We start from the raw sequence: 21,930 nt of genomic DNA, 5'->3' as shown, positions 1-21,930 counted from the left end.
GTTAGGCCTCTTTCAGACGTCAGTGTGTCCGTTACATATGGTGACAGTTTTCACAAGTATAGTAGGCACTTACACATGTAGACCCATTCAACTGAATGGGTCTGTGCACATGTCAATGTGCTTTCATGGACCACATAGCTGTGGGCAAAATACGCTGACATGTCCATTATTTAACATCAGCACTAGCCGCAAAATGTCCCACACATGTCCACACTGATGACACATGGATGACATCCACGTGTCATTATTGTGACATGTACCAGTGCCTGGGAAGCAGCGGTACAGTTTGCACTGTGCCCTGGAGATGGGTGCTGAAGACCGCTCACATCATTCTTCACTGCTCGTGCTATGATCAGCACGAGCAGGGGAAAAGGCTTATATTCAACTGATAACAGTGAGAGCAGGTGGAGGCTGATGGGACTACTACTTCCATCAGCCTACACCTGCTGCCGCTAATAAAAGTGAGAGCAGGCAGAGGCTGATGGGAGTATTTATCAGTTGTCACCTACGCTATAAATAAATTAAAAATATGTTGTGGGCTTCAACAACGGGGTAGGCGATCTCCTGCGTCACCCCATTATACCACCCGGCACATCACAGCCCATCTCCGGGAAGCGATGAGGTTGGACCATGCCCTGCATCAACCCATTATAACACCCGGCACATCGCAGCCCATCTCCGGGAAGCGATGAGGTTGGACCATGCTGTCTCGTGTGCACAGAGCCTTTTGGGCCGGCACCCATCTCTAATATTCGAGTGTCAGGAATATGATGTATTTGATTATATATTATCAAGCACACTGAGCTCTGCTATATCCATTAGGTCTGTGTACAGATACACGCTGTGGGCTTTCTGACCCCCCCTCTTCCTCCCCAGCTGACTGCGGGTGAATACACTTCTCCTCTGCCGGTCAGCTCTGTGTAATTCTAAACCCCTCATCCCCCATCCCGCCTGATACCAGCTAAAATTGGTAGATCAACTTTCAAACCGCATGGAGACGTCTTTGCTCTTGAAAAGCTATGTATAATGGCACTGATTAGTGATAGAAATATAAAAGTTACATATTCCGGATGTCCACCGATAGATCTATACCCCACTGAAATCTCTAGGATCAAAACCCATCGAAATTCAAGTAACGGAAAGCAGGTCTGTAAGCAGGTCATGTATCCACTTTGTGTTTACACTTAAATGAACCCCCATTTCACGCTGAGTATAATGATAATGGTTGTTATGATCCGGTGACCTTGGAGCCGCATGAAACTTTCTCTGGAGTTGGTGTAAACTGTACTGACCGCAAATCCTGAACTAACACCGCAACCAGAAGTAGCCGTGGGGTGTGCCTAACAAACCCTAGACACCTCGACACAGCCGGAGGACTAAATACCCCTATAGATGGAAATAGGAATTCTACCTTGCCTCAGAGCAGAACCCCAAAGGATAGGCAGCCCCCCACAAATATTGACTGTGAGTAGGAGAGGAAAGACACACGCAGGCAGAAAACAGGATTTAACAAAAGAGGCCACTCTAGCTAAATAGGAAAGGATAGGACAGAATACTAAGCGGTCAGTATTAAAACCCTTCCAAAAATATTCACAGCAGATAATACAAAAAATTCCACCATCTAACTAAAGACGTGGAACGTATATCTGCAACTCCTGAGAAACCAACTAGACTGAGAAAATGCTGACACAATCTAAGCTGGACAAGAAAAAACAAATGAATAGCACTGAATTATCAAGCACACAGCATGTGTGCCACAGAAACAAAACCAGACACTTATCTTTGCTGATTTGGCAAAAGGCAGGAGGAACCAGACAGAGGTCCAACACCTCCAGCAACCATGGACAACTGGCAAGGACTAATGAATCCTGCACACCTAAATACCCCAGTCAGAACTGCAATCAGCAGATACACCTGACCAGGACTGCAACCCAGGGACAACTGCATTACCACCTACAACCACCGGAGGGAGCCCAAAAGCAGAATTCACAACAAATGGTGTCCTCTTTCTACGAGGTTCATACACCGAGATATGTTTAGAGATGGTTTTTCATATCTTTCAGAAAGTGGAGTATTCAGCCACCCAGTGAGGTCACCACAGGGGGGAGTGCCTTGGTTTTGGGTACAGGTATAAGATAGTGGGAGGTCATTTTGCACAAGTCTTTGTCCAGGGAACTAGCAGAGAGACGTGTGATGCATTTTGATGCATCGCCCCACCCCTGCACCACATGGTCTGCTATGAAAGGACATTTCAAGCCTGCCCCAGAGCACCACATGCAGGGATACACGGACCAGTACATCTCAGGAAGGCGACCGGATATATACGGAGCTGCACCAGACAGGATGCTGGGTATATACTGAGCGCCCACCAGACAGGATGCCGGGTATATACTGAGCGCCAACCATACAGGATGCCGGATATATACTGAGCGCCCACCATACAGGATGCCGGATATATACTGAGCGCGCACCATACAGGATGCCGGATATATACTGAGCGCCCACCAGACAGGATGCCGGATATATACTGAGCGCCCACCAGACAGGATGCCGGATATATACTGAGCGCCCACCATACAGGATGCCGGGTATATACTGAGCGCCCACCAGACAGGATGCCGGGTATATACTGACCACCCACCATACAGGATGCCGGATATATACTGAGCGCCCACCAGACAGGATGCCGGGTATATACTGAGCGCCCACCATACAGGATGCCGGATATATACTGAGCGCCCACCATACAGGATGCCGGGTATATACTGAGCGCCCACCAGACAGGATGCCGGGTATATACTGAGCGCCCACCATACAGGATGCCGGGTATATACTGAGCGCCCACCATACAGGATGCCGGATATATACTGAGCGCCCACCATACAGGATGCCGGATATATACTGAGCGCCCACCAGGCAGGATGCCGGGTATATACTGAGCGCCCACCAGACAGGATGCTGGGTGTATAGTGAGCCGCACCAGGCAGGACGCTGGGTGTATAGTGAGCCGCACCAGGCAGGACGCTGGGTGTATAGTGAGCCGCACCAGGCAGGACGCTGGGTGTATAGTGAGCCACACCAGGCAGGACGCTGGGTGTATAGTGAGCCGCACTAGGCAGGACGCTGGGTGTATAGTGAGCTGCACCAGGCAGGACGCTGGGTGTATAGTGAGCTCCACCAGGCAGGACACTGGGTGTATAGTGAGCTGCACCAGGCAGGACGCTGGGTGTATAGTGAGCTGTACCAGGCAGGACGCTGGGTGTATAGTGAGCTGCACCAGGCAGGACGCTGGGTGTATAGTGAGCTGTACCAGGCAGGACGCTGGGTGTATAGTGAGCTGTACCAGGCAGGACGCCGGGTGTATAGTGAGCTGTACCAGGCAGGACGCTGGGTGTATAGTGAGCTGCACCAGGCAGGACGCTGGGTGTATAGTGAGCTGCACCAGGCAGGACGCTGGGGGTATAGTGAGCTGCACCAGGCAGGACGCTGGGTGTATAGTGAGCTGCACCACGCAGGACGCTGGGTGTATAGTGAGCTGTACCAGGCAGGACACTGGGTGTATAGTGAGTAGGTCGGTACCTGAGTGCCCACCAGGCAGCACGCCGGGTTTATCTCCCGCAAACAGCGAGGCAGTATTACTCGCTCTCCTCTCTGACATGAAGACTCCTGCCCAATGCGAAAAAGTGCCGCACCCTGAGAATTTGGGACCTGGGGAGACAAGAAGTCATTATGCCGTCTTATTCTGGCCACCGAGGAGGAATCCTCTCACGATAATGACACTCACTCTGATATCTGCAATCTGAACCCCCGTCCTGTCCGCAAAGGTCAGAACGCGAGGGTGAGACGTGAAGTCACTCCACCTCCAGTGCGGGTCGTCACGGAAAAACATGGAGTCAGGATCCTGCCGTACTCGCTGCAACCTGAGGGAAAGACAGGGGTTAATGCACAGAGAGGGGGTCATCAGGGGTCACAGGAGGGAGGGAGGGGGCTCCCAGTCTATACATACCCGCTCTCTACGCTCCACAGGTAAAGGGTCCCACTGTCAGTGCACACACAGAACTCGGCCGGGATGTGGGGGCTGCAAGAAATGGGAAGAACAATGAGTAGAGGCGGGGACCGGACATAATCCGGCACCGATGCAGAGTGTCGCCCCCCAGACGTTACCTGGCATTGATGCAGGTGCTCGGGGTCGTCGTCTTTAAAGCGCAGAGAGGATTGGGGGGATCCTGAGCGGAGAAACTCCAGGAGGCCAAATGAAAAGCAGCACGAGCACCGACGATCGCTGCGGAGACACAAGAGAAAGTCCACCTCTTAGCCACAGGTGTGTTTATCGCAGCAGGTCCAATACCCCTCCACAGAGAGAAAGTCTCAGAAGAGGATTCACAGGTTCCCATTCAGATGAAGACGTTTATTCTCAGCGAGGAAAGGAAAGTGTAGGACCTGGTATACGAGAGACGCCTTAATGTGGCTACCAGGTACACATGAATTGGCCAATTTATGCGCTAAACGCTCTCATTTTTTCATACTTCTAGTGCAGTTCAATGTTCATGTTTGCATGTTTGCATGTTTTACTGCCGCAGTGTGCTGCCTTATTTGACAAGAGAAAGTCCAGCACCTCCGACTTAATAATAATAATAATCTTTATTTATATAGCGCCAACATATTCCGCAGCGCTTAGTCATAAGTTACAACGTTAACAATACAATAATTAAAGCACAATAAGCCGCCCCTGTTCGTGAGAGCTTACAATCTACAATGAGGAGAGGGAGATGCAAAGTACAGATGTGTATTTACAATGATGTATTTACAATGAGGGTCCGGCCATCTTCAGGGGGTTGGGGATAGATGGAGATAGTGAATGGGCTACACACACACACAAACATAACATAACTTTGATTAGTGAACGTGATAGGCCGCTCTGAACAAATGTGTTTTGAGCGAGCGCCTAAAACTATGCAAATCGTGGATGGTCCTAATATCTTGGGGAAGAGCATTCCAGAGGATTGGCGCAGCGCGGGAGAAGTCTTGGAGTCGAGAGTGGGAGGTACGGATTAGTGCAGAGGTTAGTCGGAGGTCATTTGCAGAGCGCAGCGGTCGGTTAGGCCGATAGACAGGAATGAGGGAGGAGATGTAAGGGGGTGCCGCTCTGTGCAGAGCTTTGTGGGGGAGAACAAGTACTTTGAATTGTTTCCTGTAATGAATGGGCAGCCAGTGTAACAACTGGCGAAGAGCGGACGAGTCTGAGTAACGATTAGCCAGATGGACGACCCTGGCTGCTGCATTAAGGATGGACTGGAGAGGGGAAAGTCGGGTGAGGGGGAGGCCAATTAATAGAGCGTTACAGTAGTCCAGGCGGGAGTGGATCAGGGCGACAGTGAGGGTTTTTGTTGTTTCCATGGTGAGAAAAGGGCGGATTCTAGAGATGTTCTTTAGGTGTAAGCGGCACGAGCGAGCAAGAGATTTTATATGGGAGGTGAAGGAGAGATCTGAGTCAAACATAACACCCATACAGCGCGCCTGCTGCCGGGGTGTTATTATGGTGCCACCCACGGAGAGGGAAATGTCACATTTAGGGAGGTTAGTAGATGGCGGGAGCAGAAGAAGTTCAGTTTTGGAGAAGTTGAGTTTCAGATAGAGAGCGGAAACTGCGCACAAACAGTCACTGGCGACTTCTAATGTTTTATTTACAGCCGCGGACCCATGTCCAGGCGCCTCCACCCGACTCCACCTCCGTGTCGAGGCGCCTCCACCCGGCTCCACCTCCGTGTCAAGGCACCTCCACCCAACTCCACCTGTGTCGAGGCGCCTCCACCCCGTGTCCAGGCGCCTCCACCCCGCATCCAGATGCCTCTACATGACTTGATCCCTTGTACAGGCACCTCCACCCCGCGTCCAGGCGCCTCCACCCGAATCCACTCAGCGTCCAGGTGCCGCCACCCAATTACATCCATGTGTCCAGGCGCCTCCACCCGACTCCACCTCTGCGTCCAGGCGCCTCCACCCCGCATTCAGGCATCTCTACATGACTCGACCCCATGTCCAGGCGCCTCCACCCAACTCCACCCCACGTCCAGGCAGGTGCCTCCATCCGAATCCACTCCGAGTTCAGGCGCCTCCAACCAATTACACCCCCGTGTCATAAACCGGAGGTGTTTGGTTGCCCCAGTTCCTTTCTTTAGAGGAATTATTTATATCCCACTTCCAAGTTCAGGTTTGGAACTTGCAGCTCTCTGGCTGCCTCCTTTACCCCACCTCAGACAGGTAACTGCACCTAGGCTAATTAGTCGCCAGAAAGGCTGCCTTGGTATGTACTGGCTATTGGGCACACTGAAGCGAGGGCGATATAACTACTCCCACTCAGGCGGAAACAATGATTATCAACGCCGTCTGTCACTGCCAGTTTTCCCAAAGGCTCAGGATACTTCCACTGCCACCATCTCCTATTTCTAAATTAATAACGGGTCAGGAGCCAACCCAATTAGTAGTGTAATTTACTTCAGAGGACGTGAAAGTACGTTATAGAGCAAGGAGAAACGAAGCTAGTAATTTTATATATTTTATTCCAAAAGGTAGGCAGTGTTTAAAAAAGTATAAAAGATATTATAAAAGGAGACAAGTATCGTATGTACAGACAATTACAAAATAAAAGGGATTAAAAGAAAAGAAACTTACAGTTCTCTCATATCATGGCTGACCATGCGGCTGGGAGGAGGGGTGACATCAAAATGCATCACAGAGCGTCTCACAGCTGGACAAAGATTAGTCCAAAAATAAGGTCTCTCGATCTTATTCCTGTGCCCAAAACCAAGGCACTCCCCCTGTTCTGACCCCACTGAGTGGGCTGCGACATGGACTCCACTCCCTTTCCCAAAGGAATGGAAAACCATTATTAAACATATCTCGGGGTATGAACCTTGCAAAAGGACGACACAATTATTATCATGCTCAGCATGATATGGGGGTTCATTTAAGTATAAACACAAAGTGGATGCATGACCTACTTAAGGAGAAATAAGCTACTTGAATTTCATTGGTTTAGGGTTAGTCCAGGCGCCTCCACCCCATGTCCAGGAGCCTCCACCTGACTTAACTCCCGTGTGCAGGCGCCTCCACCCCAATGTCCTGGCGCCTCCACCCCAATGTCCAGGTGCCTCCACCAGACTCCACTCCCGCATTTAAGCACCTCCCACCCCGTGTTCAGGCGCCTACAAACTTGCATCAAGGCGCCTGCACCCAAATCCACCTCTGCATCAAGGTGCCCCCTTGACCCCCAGCAACGAAGAGTGGTGGTGGTGGGAGACTCACTACTGAGAGGCACCGAAGCAGCCATCTGCAGACCGGACATAACTGCAAGAGAAGTATGCTGCCTTCCAGGTGCGATGATCAAGGATGTGACCGATAGGATACCAAAGCTCTTCAGCTCCAAGGACGTCCACCCATTTCTTCTGATACATGTTGGCACCAATGACACGGCAAGGAAGGACCTACCGACAATCTGCAAGGACTTTGAAGAGTTGGGGAAGAAAGTAAAGGAACTGGATGCACAGGTAGTTTTTTCTTCTATCCTTCCAGTAGACGGGCATGGCACCAGGAGATGGAACAGGATCCTTGATGCAAACAACTGGCTAAGACGATGGTGCAGACAACAAGGATTTGGATTCCTGGACCACGGTGTGAATTACTGGTATGATGGACTCCTCGCCAGAGACGGACTACACCTCAACAAACCTGGGAAACACACATTCGCCAGAAGACTCGCTACACTCATCAGGAGGGCGTTAAACTAGAAGAAGAGGGGACGGGAAGAAAAACATTAGACTCGAACAAAGACGACCCAGGAAAACATACTCAGAAGGGAGGTAAGAACATTTCTAAAACAATCCACAGTGAGGAGATTGGAACAAAACAAAATCCTCTAAACTGCATGCTCGCAAACGCCAGAAGCCTGACAAACAAGATGGAAGAACTAGAAGCAGAAATATCTACAGGTAACTTTGACATAGTGGGAATAACCGAGACATGGTTAGATGAAAGCTATGACTGGGCAGTTAACTTACAGGGTTACAGTCTGTTTAGAAAGGATCGTAAAAATCGGAGAGGAGGAGGGGTTTGTCTCTATGTAAAGTCTTGTCTAAAGTCCACTTTAAGGGAGGATATTAGCGAAGGGAATGAGGATGTCGAGTCCATATGGGTTGAAATTCATGGAGGGAAAAATGGTAACAAAATTCTCATTGGGGTCTGTTACAAACCCCCAAATATAACAGAAAGCATGGAAAGTCTACTTCTAAAGCAGATAGATGAAGCTGCAACCCATAATGAGGTCCTGGTTATGGGGGACTTTAACTACCCGGATATTAACTGGGAAACAGAAACCTGTGAAACCCATAAAGGCAACAGGTTTCTGCTAATAACCAAGAAAAATTATCTTTCACAATTGGTGCAGAATCCAACCAGAGGAGCAGCACTTTTAGACCTAATACTATCTAATAGACCTGACAGAATAACAAATCTGCAGGTGGTTGGGCATTTAGGAAATAGCGACCACAATATTGTGCAGTTTCACCTGTCTTTCACTAGGGGGACTTGTCAGGGAGTCACAAAAACACTGAACTTTAGGAAGGCAAAGTTTGAACAGCTTAGAGATGACCTTAATCTGGTAGACTGGGACAATATCCTCAGAAATGAGAATACAGATAATAAATGGGAAATGTTTAAGAACATCCTAAATAGGCAGTGTAAGCGGTTTATACCTTGTGGGAATAAAAGGACTAGAAATAGGAAAAACCCAATGTGGCTAAACAAAGAAGTAAGACAGGCAATTAACAGTAAAAAGAAAGCATTTGCACTACTAAAGCAGGATGGCACCATTGAAGCTCTAAAAAACTATAGGGAGAAAAATACTTTATCTAAAAAACTAATTAAAGCTGCCAAAAAGGAAACAGAGAAGCACATTGCTAAGGAGAGTAAAACTAATCCCAAACTGTTCTTCAACTATATCAATAGTAAAAGAATAAAAACTGAAAATGTAGGCCCCTTAAAAAATAGTGAGGAAAGAATGGTTGTAGATGACGAGGAAAAAGCTAACATATTAAACACCTTCTTCTCCACGGTATTCACGGTGGAAAATGAAATGCTAGGTGAAATCCCAAGAGACAATGAAAACCCTATATTAAGGGTCACCAATCTAACCCAAGAAGAGGTGCGAAACCGGCTAAATAAGATTAAAATAGATAAATCTCCGGGTCCGGATGGCATACACCCACGAGTACTAAGAGAACTAAGTAATGTAATAGATAAACCATTATTTCTTATTTTTAGTGACTCTATAGCGACAGGGTCTGTTCCGCAGGACTGGCGCATAGCAAATGTGGTGCCAATATTCAAAAAGGGCTCTAAAAGTGAACCTGGAAATTATAGGCCAGTAAGTCTAACCTCTATTGTTGGTAAAATATTTGAAGGGTTTCTGAGGGATGTTATTCTGGATTATCTCAATGAAAATAACTGTTTAACTCCATATCAGCATGGGTTTATGAGAAATCGCTCCTGTCAAACCAATCTAATCAGTTTTTATGAAGAGGTAAGCTATAGACTGGACCACGGTGAGTCATTGGACGTGGTATATCTCGATTTTTCCAAAGCGTTTGATACCGTGCCGCACAAGAGGTTGGTACACAAAATGAGAATGCTTGGTCTGGGGGAAAATGTGTGTAAATGGGTTAGTAACTGGCTTAGTGATAGAAAGCAGAGGGTGATTATAAATGGTATAGTCTCTAACTGGGTCGCTGTGACCAGTGGGGTACCGCAGGGGTCAGTATTGGGACCTGTTCTCTTCAACATATTCATTAATGATCTGGTAGAAGGTTTACACAGTAAAATATCGATATTTGCAGATGATACAAAACTATGTAAAGCAGTTAATACAAGAGAAGATAGTATTCTGCTACAGATGGATCTGGATAAGTTGGAAACTTGGGCTGAAAGGTGGCAGATGAGGTTTAACAATGATAAATGTAAGGTTATACACATGGGAAGAAGGAATCAATGTCACCATTACACACTGAACGGGAAACCACTGGGTAAATCTGACAGGGAGAAGGACTTGGGGATCCTAGTTAATGATAAACTTACCTGGAGCAGCCAGTGCCAGGCAGCAGCTGCCAAGGCAAACAGGATCATGGGGTGCATTAAAAGAGGTCTGGATACACATGATGAGAGCATTATACTGCCTCTGTACAAATCCCTAGTTAGACCGCACATGGAGTACTGTGTCCAGTTTTGGGCACCGGTGCTCAGGAAGGATATAATGGAACTAGAGAGAGTACAAAGGAGGGCAACAAAATTAATAAAGGGGATGGGAGAACTACAATACCCAGATAGATTAGCGAAATTAGGATTATTTAGTCTAGAAAAAAGACGACTGAGGGGCGATCTAATAACCATGTATAAGTATATAAGGGGACAATACAAATATCTCGCTGAGGATCTGTTTATACCAAGGAAGGTGACGGGCACAAGGGGGCATTCTTTGCGTCTGGAGGAGAGAAGGTTTTTCCACCAACATAGAAGAGGATTCTTTACTGTTAGGGCAGTGAGAATCTGGAATTGCTTGCCTGAGGAGGTGGTGATGGCGAACTCAGTCGAGGGGTTCAAGAGAGGCCTGGATGTCTTCCTGGAGCAGAACAATATTGTATCATACAATTATTAGGTTCTGTAGAAGGACGTAGATCTGGGTATTTATTATGATGGAATATAGGCTGAACTGGATGGACAAATGTCTTTTTTCGGCCTTACTAACTATGTTACTATGTTACTATGTTACCGCCGCATCCAGGCGCTCCCACCCCAATCCACCTCCGCGTCCAGGCGCCCAGACCACACTCCACCTCCGCATGCAGGCACCTCCACCCCCGTGTCCAGGCGTCTCCACCCAACTTCACCCCAGTGTCCAGGCACCCCCACATCCGCGTCCAGGCGCCCAGACCACACTCCACCTCCGCATGCAGGCACCTCCACCCCCGTGTCCAGGCGTCTCCACCCAACTTCACCCCCGTGTCCAGGCACCCCCACATCCGCGTCCAGGCGCCTCCACTCCCGCATTCAAGTGCAGTTTAGAGCAACATTCATTAAATCTCTGTTGTATTTCCGGACATTTCCATATTCCCCTTCTCTGATCTCTACCAAAAATGTGAGATGTCAGAATAACACAAGCTCTGTTCTGTTACCTCCGTGGCGGGGCCCTCCCATGTTTACTGGTGGGCACTATTTGGCCCTATGGGTCACACATTTCAGGTTCTCACAATAGGTTGCAGGAATTTTATCCCATTCCTCCTACCTGACTTGGGATTCCAGAGTCACAAAGGGAGCCAGCGTGGCATCCCAAAAGGCTACAAAGGGCGCCAGCTTGCCATCCCAGAGGGCCACAAAGGGCACCAGTGTGGTGTCCCAGAGGGCCACAAAGGGTGACAACATGCCATGCCAGGAGACCACAAAGGGTGACAGTGTGCCGTCCCAGAGGGCCACAAAGGGTGACAGCATGCCATCCCGGAGGGCCATGAAAGGGCTAGAGCGTGCCATGCCAGAGGGCCACAAAAGGCGACAATGTGTTGACCCAGAAAGCCACAAAGGGCGATGGCGTGCCATCCCAGACAGCCACAGGGGTCGACGGTGTGCCGTCCCAGAGAGCCACAAAGGGTAACAACATGCCGTCCCAGAGGTCTACAAAGAGCATCAACATGCCATCCCAGAAGGTGCCATAGTGCTATCCCAGAGACACACAAAGGGCTATGGCATGCTATCCCAGAGAGCCACGAAGGGCAACAGCGTACTGTCAAAGAGGGCTATAAAAGGCGACAGTGTGCCGTCCCAGAGGGCCACAAAAAGCAACAGCGTGCCTTTCCAGAGATCCACAAGGGACAACAACATGCTATCCCAAAGAGCCATAAAGGGCAAGAGTGTGCCATCCCAGAGGGCCACAAAAGGTGACAGCGTGCCGTACAGAGGGCCACAAAGAGAAACGTATATTGTACAAGAGGGCCAAAAAAGGAGACAGTATAAATTACAAGAGGACCACAAAAGACAACAGTATACTGTTCACAGTGGAAGACTATACTATTGTATGGGATTGATATTACTACTATATTTAGGGCCAGAATGGGGGACATTATACTATCTGGGGGACTTAATGTATGATGCCACCAGGGGGGTATTGTAAATGTCTCCAATCGTTGCTCCATACATTCATTAGTTTATGCTACTTTTACATTTACTGTGGTTTTGCGTCCAGTTTTTGCGGCCCCAATAGATTTCTATGGGACCGCAATAATTCCACAGAGAGCCGTACGCCGAATGGCTGGTTTTACGGACACGGCCCCCATTGAAAATCAATGGGGCCGCAAAAACAACGGAAGCTCGTTTTTGCGGTGCACCGTGACTACCGTTTTTTTGGAACACCTTTTTTTTTTACAATACTTTTGCCATAGTATTGGAAACTCGAAAAACGGCGATCCGCAAGTTTTTTTGCGTTATTGCAGCAGACCGTGAAAATTGCGGCAATACGGCCCGCAAAAATACACGGTAAGTGTAAAAGAAGCCTTATAGGGCCATAATTTTTGATGTTACAAATGTATCAAGGCATGAAAAGGTGGTCGCTGTTACTTTATGGAAGCCACTGGGGCCTGGGGCATTACTGTTGTGTGGTATTTGAGCACAAACAAACATTACTACTGTATGGGGAAACAAAACGAAATGTTACTGTTGTACCTGTCCCAAATAAGGGGACATAAAATACTGTGTGGGTGCAACTAGGGGAAAGATATGAGAGAACTGAGCACCAAGGTGGCATTATGGCACTTTTCTTCCGACACAGTGAATAAGTAGGTGAAAAAGTGGGGAGAGTGCTCTAGAAGAGATCAGTATAGTTATCTGTGTTTCATTCTACAGAGGTGAGCCATAGCTAGAAGAAGTCACAGCAGGCTGTGCAGGATGAAGAAGAGTGAAGATGAATGACTTCAACTATAAGTATAAGTATATAAGGGGACAATACAAATATCTCGCTGAGGATCTGTTTATACCAAGGAAGGTGACGGGCACAAGGGGGCATTCTTTGCGTCTGGAGGAGAGAAGGTTTTTCCACCAACATAGAAGAGGATTCTTTACTGTTAGGGCAGTGAGAATCTGGAATTGCTTGCCTGAGGAGGTGGTGATGGCGAACTCAGTCGAGGGGTTCAAGAGAGGCCTGGATGTCTTCCTGGAGCAGAACAATATTGTATCATACAATTATTAGGTTCTGTAGAAGGACGTAGATCTGGGTATTTATTATGATGGAATATAGGCTGAACTGGATGGACAAATGTCTTTTTTCGGCCTTACTAACTATGTTACTATGTTACTATGTAACTGGAGATGTGACTGGTGATCCCTGTACACTATTCACTATATACAAAGCTCCAATGCATAATGCCACTGGTAATCACTGTGTTACCTGTACAATATATGCTATATACAGAGCTCCTCTGTGTATAATGTCACTGGTGATCACAGTATTACCTGAACACTTTCACTATATATAGAGCTCCTGTGTATAATGTCACTGGTGATCACTGTATTACCTGTACACTATATATAGAGCTCCTGTGTATAAAGTCACTGGTGATCACTGTATTACCTGTACACTATATACAGAGCTCCTGTGTAAAATGTCACTGGTGATCACTGTATTACCTGTACACTATATACAGAGCTGTGTATAATGTCACTGGTGATCACTGTATTACCTGTACACAATATAAACAGCTCCAGTATATGTCACAGTGATCACTGTATTACCTGTACACTATATACTGGGCTCCTGTGTATAATGTCAATGGTGATCCCTGTATTACCTGTACACTGACACTATATACAGAGCTCCTGTGCATAATGTCACTAGTGATCACTGTATTACATGCACACTATATAGTGGGATACTGTGTATAATTTCACCAGTGATCCCAGTATTACAAGTACACTGACACTATATACAGAGCTCCTGTGTATAATGTCACCGGTGATCACTGTATTACCTGTACACTATACACTATATACAGAGCTCCTATGTATAACCGTCTATAGTGATATTCGTGACTAAATACCGGTTTTTACGTACCGGTAATAGGATTTTACAGAGTCCACGACAGCACCCCTACGAGAGAGGGGATCCGCCCACCTTCCGGACAGGAACCTACAGAATTTAAAGGGGCGGTCCCCCTCACCACTCCAGTTTCTGTTTCAGAGTATAAGGGACACCGCCATTGAGTTAGTACATAAACATATACACTTAAATATTACTAAATACCATCACCTTCTAAAGAGTGATATTTAAAAGCACACTTTCCCAAAAGGGTGCAGAAACCAGTGATCAACTACGGGGGGGAATGTGCGGGTGCTGTCGTGGACTCTGTAAAATCCTATTACCAGAACGTAAAAACCGGTTTTCCTATCGCCACGACAGCACCCCTACGAGAGATTTTCAAAGATCAATCACCTGGGAGGGACTACAGCACTAAGTACTGTACGGCCAAAAACTAAATTGGCCTCTGAAGATAAGTCAAGACGATAATGTCTATAAAAGGTGGAAGGAGATGACCACGTTGCCGCCTTACATATTACGTCTATGGAGACGTCCGCTCTTTCCGCCCAGGATGAGGCCATGGCTCGAGTGGAGTGGGCCCTGATGCCATCTGGTGGTGTCTGGCCTTTAGCAGTATAAGCAAGATATATGGCATCTCTTACCCATCTGGCGATAGACGCTTTTGTTACACTCGCCCCTTTCCTTGGATTCTGAAAGGAAACAAAAAGAGCCCTACTCTGCCTCCATGGTTCTGTTTTGTGTAGATATTCTAATAGGGTTCTTCTGACATCTAACATGTGATATTTCTGCTCATCAGCTGAATTCGGATTGTCACAGAAAGATGGTAAAATTATTTCCTGACTTCTATGAAATTTGGAAGCTACTTTTGGTAGGTATGCTGGATCAGGTTTTAACACTACCCTGTCCTGAAAGACCATTAAATAAGGAGGGTCTATCGACAAAGCTTGTAAGTCACTCACTCTCCTAGCAGAGGTCAGGTCTACTAGGAAGGCTGTTTTTAAAGTTAGATTTTTAATGGAGACAGAATCTATTGGCTCAAAGGGGGGGTTCTGTTAAGGCGTCTAAAACCAAATTTAAATCCCATGGTGGTAATCTAGGAACATACACTGGGTATGCCACGTTCAGTGGCCTTAATAAATCGGGAAACCCATCTATTTCCCGCCACATCGCTGTTATATAACGCTCCCAAAGCTGATACTTGGACTCTAAGGGTATTTACCGCCAAGCCCAATTCTCGGCCCTTCTGTAAAAACTCCAGAATAGCCGGAATTGGAACCTTACCTGAAAAGGGATGTTGGTAGAAGGCAAGGAACTTTTTCCAGGTTTTAGCATAGATCTTAGTAGTAACTTCTTTCCGGCTATTTAAAAGGGTAGATATGAGAGCCTCTGAAAACCCTCTTCTCCTCAATAACTCCCTCTCAAATTCCACGCCGTCAGATGCAGGGATTGCACATTGGGGTGGCTGAACGAACCCTGAGAAAGAAGCTCCAGACTGATCGGCAGTACCCAGGGGTCGGACACAGACATTGCCCTGAGTAACGAGAACCATGCCCTCCTGGGCCAAAAGGGGGCAATCAGGATCACTCTCGCCCTCTCTTCCCTGATATTTCCTGAGGACTATAGGGATCAGACATATTGGGGGGAACACATACGCTAGAGGGAAATCTGTTATGGCTGGCAATCAGGCAACACAGCGTGCAGTAATCAGCGCACATACAGAGATCTGGCAATAACCAAAAACAATAGGACGAGCTCTGAGACGTGGAATCTCTGTAGACTGCAGTACCTGATCTATCCTCACACAACTATAAGCAGCAGTGGATTGCGCCTAACAACTACCTATGCAACTCGGCACTGCCTGAGGAGCTTACTAGCCTGAAGATAGAAATACAAGCCTGACTTACCTCAGAGAAATACCCCAAAGGAATAGGCAGCCCCCCACATATAATGACTGTTAGCAAGATGAAAAGACAAACGTAGGAATGAAATAGATTCAGCAAAGTGAGGCCCGATATTCTAGACAGAGCGAGGATAGCAAAGAGAACTATGCAGTCTACAAAAAACCCTAAAACGAAAACCACGCAAAGGGGCAAAAAGACCCACCGTGCCGAACTAACAGCACGGCGGTGCACCCCTCTGCTTCTCAGAGCTTCCAGCAAAAGACAATAGCAAGCTGGACAGAAAAAAACAGAAAACAAACTAGAAGCACTTATCTAGCAGAGCAGCAGGCCCAAGGAAAGATGCAGTAGCTCAGATCCAACACTGGAACATTGACAAGGAGCAAGGAAGACAGACTCAGGTGGAGCTAAATAGCAAGGCAGCCAACGAGCTCACCAAAACACCTGAGGGAGGAAGCCCAGAGACTGCAATACCACTTGTGACCACAGAAGTGAACTCAGCCACAGAATTCACAACAGAAATCCCAGTGTATTTGAAGGGAGTCTATTATACAGGGCTTGTCCGCCACTCGAAGAGAAGCGAACCTCCTGGTCTGTCTGTTCTCTCTCGTTGCAAATAGATCTAAAACGGGCAACCCCCATAGGTCTACTATCTGTTTGAACACTCGTCGATTTAGCACCCATTCTCCCTGACGTAGAGAATGACGGCTGAGGTAGTCTGCCTCTGTGTTGAGCTCTCCCCGAATGTGAACGGCTGATAGAGAGTGAAAGTGAGCCTCGGCTACGTTGAGTATGTCTGTGGTGGTGTTCATTAGAGATCTTGACCTTGTACCTCCTTGGTGGTGGAGATTCGCCACTACTGTTGTGTTGTCTGACTGGACTCTTACATGTGAATCCTGCAGAGATGGTAGCAACCTGAGTAGGGCCTTTTTTACTGCCGTAAGCCCTTTCCAATTCGAGGACTCTTGAGCCTCTAAGAGAAACCATTGCCCTTGAGTCCAAACATCTCCTGTATGAGCTCCCCATCCTATCGGACTGGCATCGGTTGTAACCGTGTTGTCTGGAACTATACTCCAGCGTACTCCTTTTCCTAAATGTCTTCTGTTTAACCACCATCTCAGACTGTGTAGAGTGGCGGCGGACAGCCTGAGTCTTCCGCCTAATTGCCCTTGAAGACTCCTCTCTGCATCCAAGACCTGGCCCTGGAATACTCGAGTGTGGAATTGAGCCCACTGGACGGCCGGTATGCAAGATGTCAGGGATCCCAGAAGAGACATAGCGTCTCTCAAAGTCAGATCTGTTTTTTTTGTTACAGTACAGACTTTGTGCACAATCCTCTGCTTTTTCTCTTCCGGAAGGAAACATAGTTGCTCTTCCCAATCTAGCAGAATACCCAGGAAGGTCTGAGTCGTTGATGGTTCCAATCTTGATTTTTCCATATTGACTAGCCAACCCAAGTCCTGTAAGGAAGATATTACATGATTTAGGCGACTTCTACACTGAGAAAACAAATTTCCCACTACCAGGAAGTCATCCAAGTAGGGTATAATTAACGTATCATGTTCTCTGATATAGGCCATTACTTCTGCCATGACTTTAGTAAACACCCTCGGTGCCATAGATAGACCAAATGGCATTGCAGTAAACTGAAAATGTCTGACCTGGTCGTTTAAGCGCACCGCCATTCTGAGGAATTGTTGATGATCCTGGTGAATGGGCAGATGGTAATACGCATCCTTTAAATCCAGGACTGTCATAACATCTGGGAAAAAGAAGTTTAGTCGCCGTTTTAATAGATTCCATCTTAAAGGCATGATATTGTAGATGTTTGTTCAATCTCCGTAAATTTATGATGGTTCGAAAGGATCCATCTGGTTTGGAGATTAAAAATAAAGGGGAATAGAACCCTTTCCCCTGCTGATGTTTTGGAACCTCTACTATAACTTCCTTCCGTCTTAACATCTGAACCTCTTTTTCAAGGGCCTTTTGTTGGTCTAAGGAATCAGGGGCAGTCAAGATATAAAAATCAGAAGGTTTTTCCCGGAATTCTAATTTTAACCCCGATTTAATTATACCCAGAACCCAATTGCTCGAAGTTATTTTGGCCCACTGAGCATAGAAATATTTTAACCTGCCCCCTACTGGAAGATCTTTATTAGCGATAATTTCTTCTTCTTCTTGAGGAAGATGGAGGCATTAAAGTCCGACCTTTCTTTTTCGGCTCCGTTGACTCCCATCCCAGTCTCGGTTCTGGTAAGGTCTTCGGTATGGGAAGCGTCTCCTGAAGGTATTCCTAAAGGTAGGATTGAAAGCTTTAGGAAAACCTTTCTTCCTATCCTCAGCCTTAGCTAGGATATCATCCAATACCGGGCCAAACAGGTACTCACCCCTACACGGAATTGTACACAGTTTAGCTCTCGCCTGGGCATCTCCTTTCCAGGTCTTAAGCCATAGGGCTCAGCGAGAAGCGTTTGAGAGACCTGCTGATCTGGCTGCTAATTTTAGAGAATCCACAGATGCATCCGCTAAATACGCCACCCCTTCCTGTATTTGCGAAAGGGAGTTCAGCATCTTGTCTCTGGGCACCTTGGACTTCAGCTGTTCTTCCAGCTGGGATATCCACACCATGACGGATCTAGCCGTGCACGTACTAGAGATCGCCGGTTTGAATGCACCAGCAGATGATTCCCACACCTTCTTCAAAAACATGTCCGCTTTCCTATCCGACGGATCTTTCAGAAGGCCTACATCCTCCAGCGGCAAAGCACCGGCTTTAGACGTAGAAGCCACCGCTGCGTCCACTTTTGGGACTTTCATCCATTCTGCCAGATCATTATCGTCAAAGGGATACCTTCTTTTTGCTGATGACGGCAGGAAACCATTGTCCTGTTTATGCCATTCCCGTTTAATAAGGGTCTTAACTGTATCTACCACCGGGAATGCCTTACGACTCCTCTGGCACAAGCCCGCAAACATTATGTCTTGTGCGGATCTTGGTTCCCTGTTCTCTGCAACACCCATGGTTGCTCGGACTCCTTTAACTAACATATCCATGTTATCAACCGAAAAACATGGCCTTCATTCTTCATCTGAGGAGGATGGAGATGAGGAGCGGGAACATTCACCTTCTTGCAGGGACAGACTAGATCCAGGAGATATGTCCCTGACCGACCTTTCATGGCGGCTGCCTCTAAGGGAATAGCTTATTTCTTCCCTGATGACCGCTCTAAAGTCTGATGACTGAAGGGGAGCTTCCTCTTCTAAGGTCTGAGATATGCACGCCTGACACAGCCTCTTGGTATAACTGTCAGGCATTGGAGTCGTGCATAAAGCACATTGTTTGTGCTTTGTTTTAGGGGGAAAAAATAATCTAAATCTAAGCACAAAATAACGGACCATATCAGCACCAGGTGTATTGTTAACACTCACCATAAGGCTGAATCTGTGAATACCGGTTCTGGAGGAGAAGGATCCACATGTGACGCTGGGGCGCTCGCACGCTGCTGCCCCCGTACCACGCTGCTGCTGCTGCTTCTCGAGCGGCCGCTACCGCTCTTGTTGGGCTGCTCCGGTCCCTCTCCCTGAGGGTGCTCGGCGTCCCCTACTGAGGACATTGATGCACGCTTCATTCCACAGCCGCCGCTCTTTTCATAACGCAGCAGCGCTCCTCCCCCGGCTTACCCCGGAAGTGTAAGAACTACTTCCGGGTTCACCAGCGCCGGCGAGAACGCTGAAACCGCGCTCAACTGCGGACCAGGACGGCACTGCCCAACTCCTGGGACGCGCTCCGCATGGCCAGACGAGGGGGGTCTGCATGCAGGACACCCCCGACGCTGCTTCCGGGCCTCCGATTCTGCCGTTCCTTAGAGATACCGCACAGAGGCATGGTGGACCCGGGTGAGTTCATCCTGCAGGCTCCCGCCGTCCGGACAGGAACCCAAACTGGAGTGGTGAGGGGGACCGCCCCTTTAAATCCTGTAGGTTCCTGTCCGGAAGGTGGGCGGATCCCCTCTCTCGTAGGGGTGCTGTCATGGCGATAGGAAAAATACTATTATCATACTAATTAACAAAGCAGCACAGTTCTCTGTGATGGCAATATGAGGTCTGGTCATTGGTGTGACTGTATTTATCCCTTGCATGTGGTATTATTCGGTCACTTTGTGGTGGTAATTCTTGTGGTCTGGGGAGGCCTGTGGCCGGGGATGTGGGCAGGTCTTTATGGGGTGCTCTGTTCAAATATTCATCCTTCTAGGCTTATCAGGTCACTGATCCTTCACAATAGTGTTGGTTTTGTGAAAACCAAAAATTTTACTTTAGCAAAAATGGCTCCACCAGCGGTGCTTGTGCAAAAGCATGCATCACATGCCAAAAGATGCTGAGCAAATGCAGCTGGCGCCGCCTGTCATGGTTCATTTGGAGGATACCTTTATCATCCCCACCACTCGCACCAATTTGTCATGAAGTGGGGTTGTTTGGTTGCCCCTGGTTCTTTCTAAAGGGGATATATCTATATACCACTTCCGGTTTGGAACTTGTAGCTCTGTGGCGCCCACTTACCTTCAGGTCAGTCAGGGCACTGCACCTAGGGTAATTAGTCGCCCAAAAGGCTGCCTACTATGTACTGACTATTGGGCACACTGCAGCGAGGGCGATATAATTACTCCCACTCAGGCAGGAACAATAATTATCAACGCCGCTGGTCGCTACAAAGCCTCCCAATTGCACAGGACGAATTTTGCTGCCAACAGCTCTGATTTCTTAATTATTAACGGGTCCGGAGCCAACCCAGATTAGTAGCATAATTCTCTTCAGAAGACGTGACCGTACGTGTTTACAGAGGTATAAATAGATATTAGAACGAAGACAAGTATCATATGTACAATACAATTACAAAAAAAAATGGGATTAAGGTTGAAAAAAACGTACATGTCGTTAGGTCATATCACCTGATGGCTGACCGTGTGCTGTGGGGGAAGGCCGAGCATATATCCAGATGCATCACCTGTCTCTCAGCAGGACCCCAGACAAAGACCTGTGAAGACTGCTGCTTCACTCACTTATTTCCTAGCCTAAAACCCAGGCACTCCCCCTGTGGTGACCTCACTTAGAGGCTGGATACTCCCCTGTCTTAGCATTATGAAAACCCATCATCCCACATATCTTGGCGTAGGAACCTCGTAGAAAGACGACACACATGTCGTTATGCTCAGCATGCCATAGGGATTCGTTTAAGTATAGACATGGGGTGGCTGGGTGACCCAGTTCTGTAGTAATCCTTTTCCCAATTGTGCTGGTTCTGAAACTTAGTAAACTCACTGGCTGATAGTTCTACTGAAGCCCATGTCAAAAATGTATTTGTCCCACTTCTATCATTAATCGGTGCTATGATATTTACATTTGCAAGGACAAAGAAACTTGTTTTTTTCCCATGTGCTTCTACTTGTTCTTTCACTTTGAAGCCATATAAATTCTTAAGTGAGGGGGGAAATATACTTTTAGGTAGATACTCAAACATGGCATATTCGCATTATTGTGACACCGCCATTTTGTGGGAAGGAAAAAATAAATAAAATTAACTTCAGCAAAATGGAGGAGCCGCTTGCACAGTGGCATCTATCAGATGTAAAAAAAAATTCCAAAGCCGACACGGTTATGTGCATTGTGTAAAATAGAAGGCAGGTCAGTGAGGCAAGAAAAAGGCAGCTAAGTAAAGAAAAACGAGTGGCCATCATTACTTTAGGAAATGAAGTTGAAATTGCAGTGGCAAAAACCATAGAGCGCTACAAAGAAACTGGCTCACATGAGGACCGCCCCAGGAAAGGAAGACCAAGAGTCACCTCTGCTTCTGAGGATAAGTTTATCCGAGTCACCAGCCTCAGAAATCGCAGGGTAACAGCAGCTCAG

At 47.4% G+C, this 21,930-nt stretch overlaps 1 protein-coding gene across 4 annotated transcripts in view; it reads right to left on the bottom strand.

Annotated features, from left to right (window-relative positions):
• The window catches only part of TAF1C (TATA-box binding protein associated factor, RNA polymerase I subunit C), a 119,241-nt gene that overhangs the window by 31,919 nt on the left and 65,392 nt on the right, over nt 1-21,930 (bottom strand). For all 4 annotated transcript variants that reach the window (XM_069745428.1, XM_069745427.1, XM_069745425.1 and 1 more), the window contains exons 9-12: nt 4,165-4,282; nt 4,007-4,078; nt 3,785-3,920; nt 3,580-3,708 (exon numbers count right to left, since the gene is read on the bottom strand). In XM_069745428.1, coding sequence (XP_069601529.1) covers nt 3,580-3,708; nt 3,785-3,920; nt 4,007-4,078; nt 4,165-4,282 — 455 coding nt within the window. The remainder of the gene's footprint in view (nt 1-3,579; nt 3,709-3,784; nt 3,921-4,006; nt 4,079-4,164; nt 4,283-21,930) is intronic.

This window comes from Ranitomeya imitator, chromosome 1 (assembly GCF_032444005.1).
Source record: "Ranitomeya imitator isolate aRanImi1 chromosome 1, aRanImi1.pri, whole genome shotgun sequence".
In the NCBI taxonomy this organism is placed as follows: Eukaryota; Metazoa; Chordata; class Amphibia; order Anura; family Dendrobatidae; genus Ranitomeya; species Ranitomeya imitator.
This window is presented reverse-complemented; position numbering and strand designations above follow the sequence as displayed.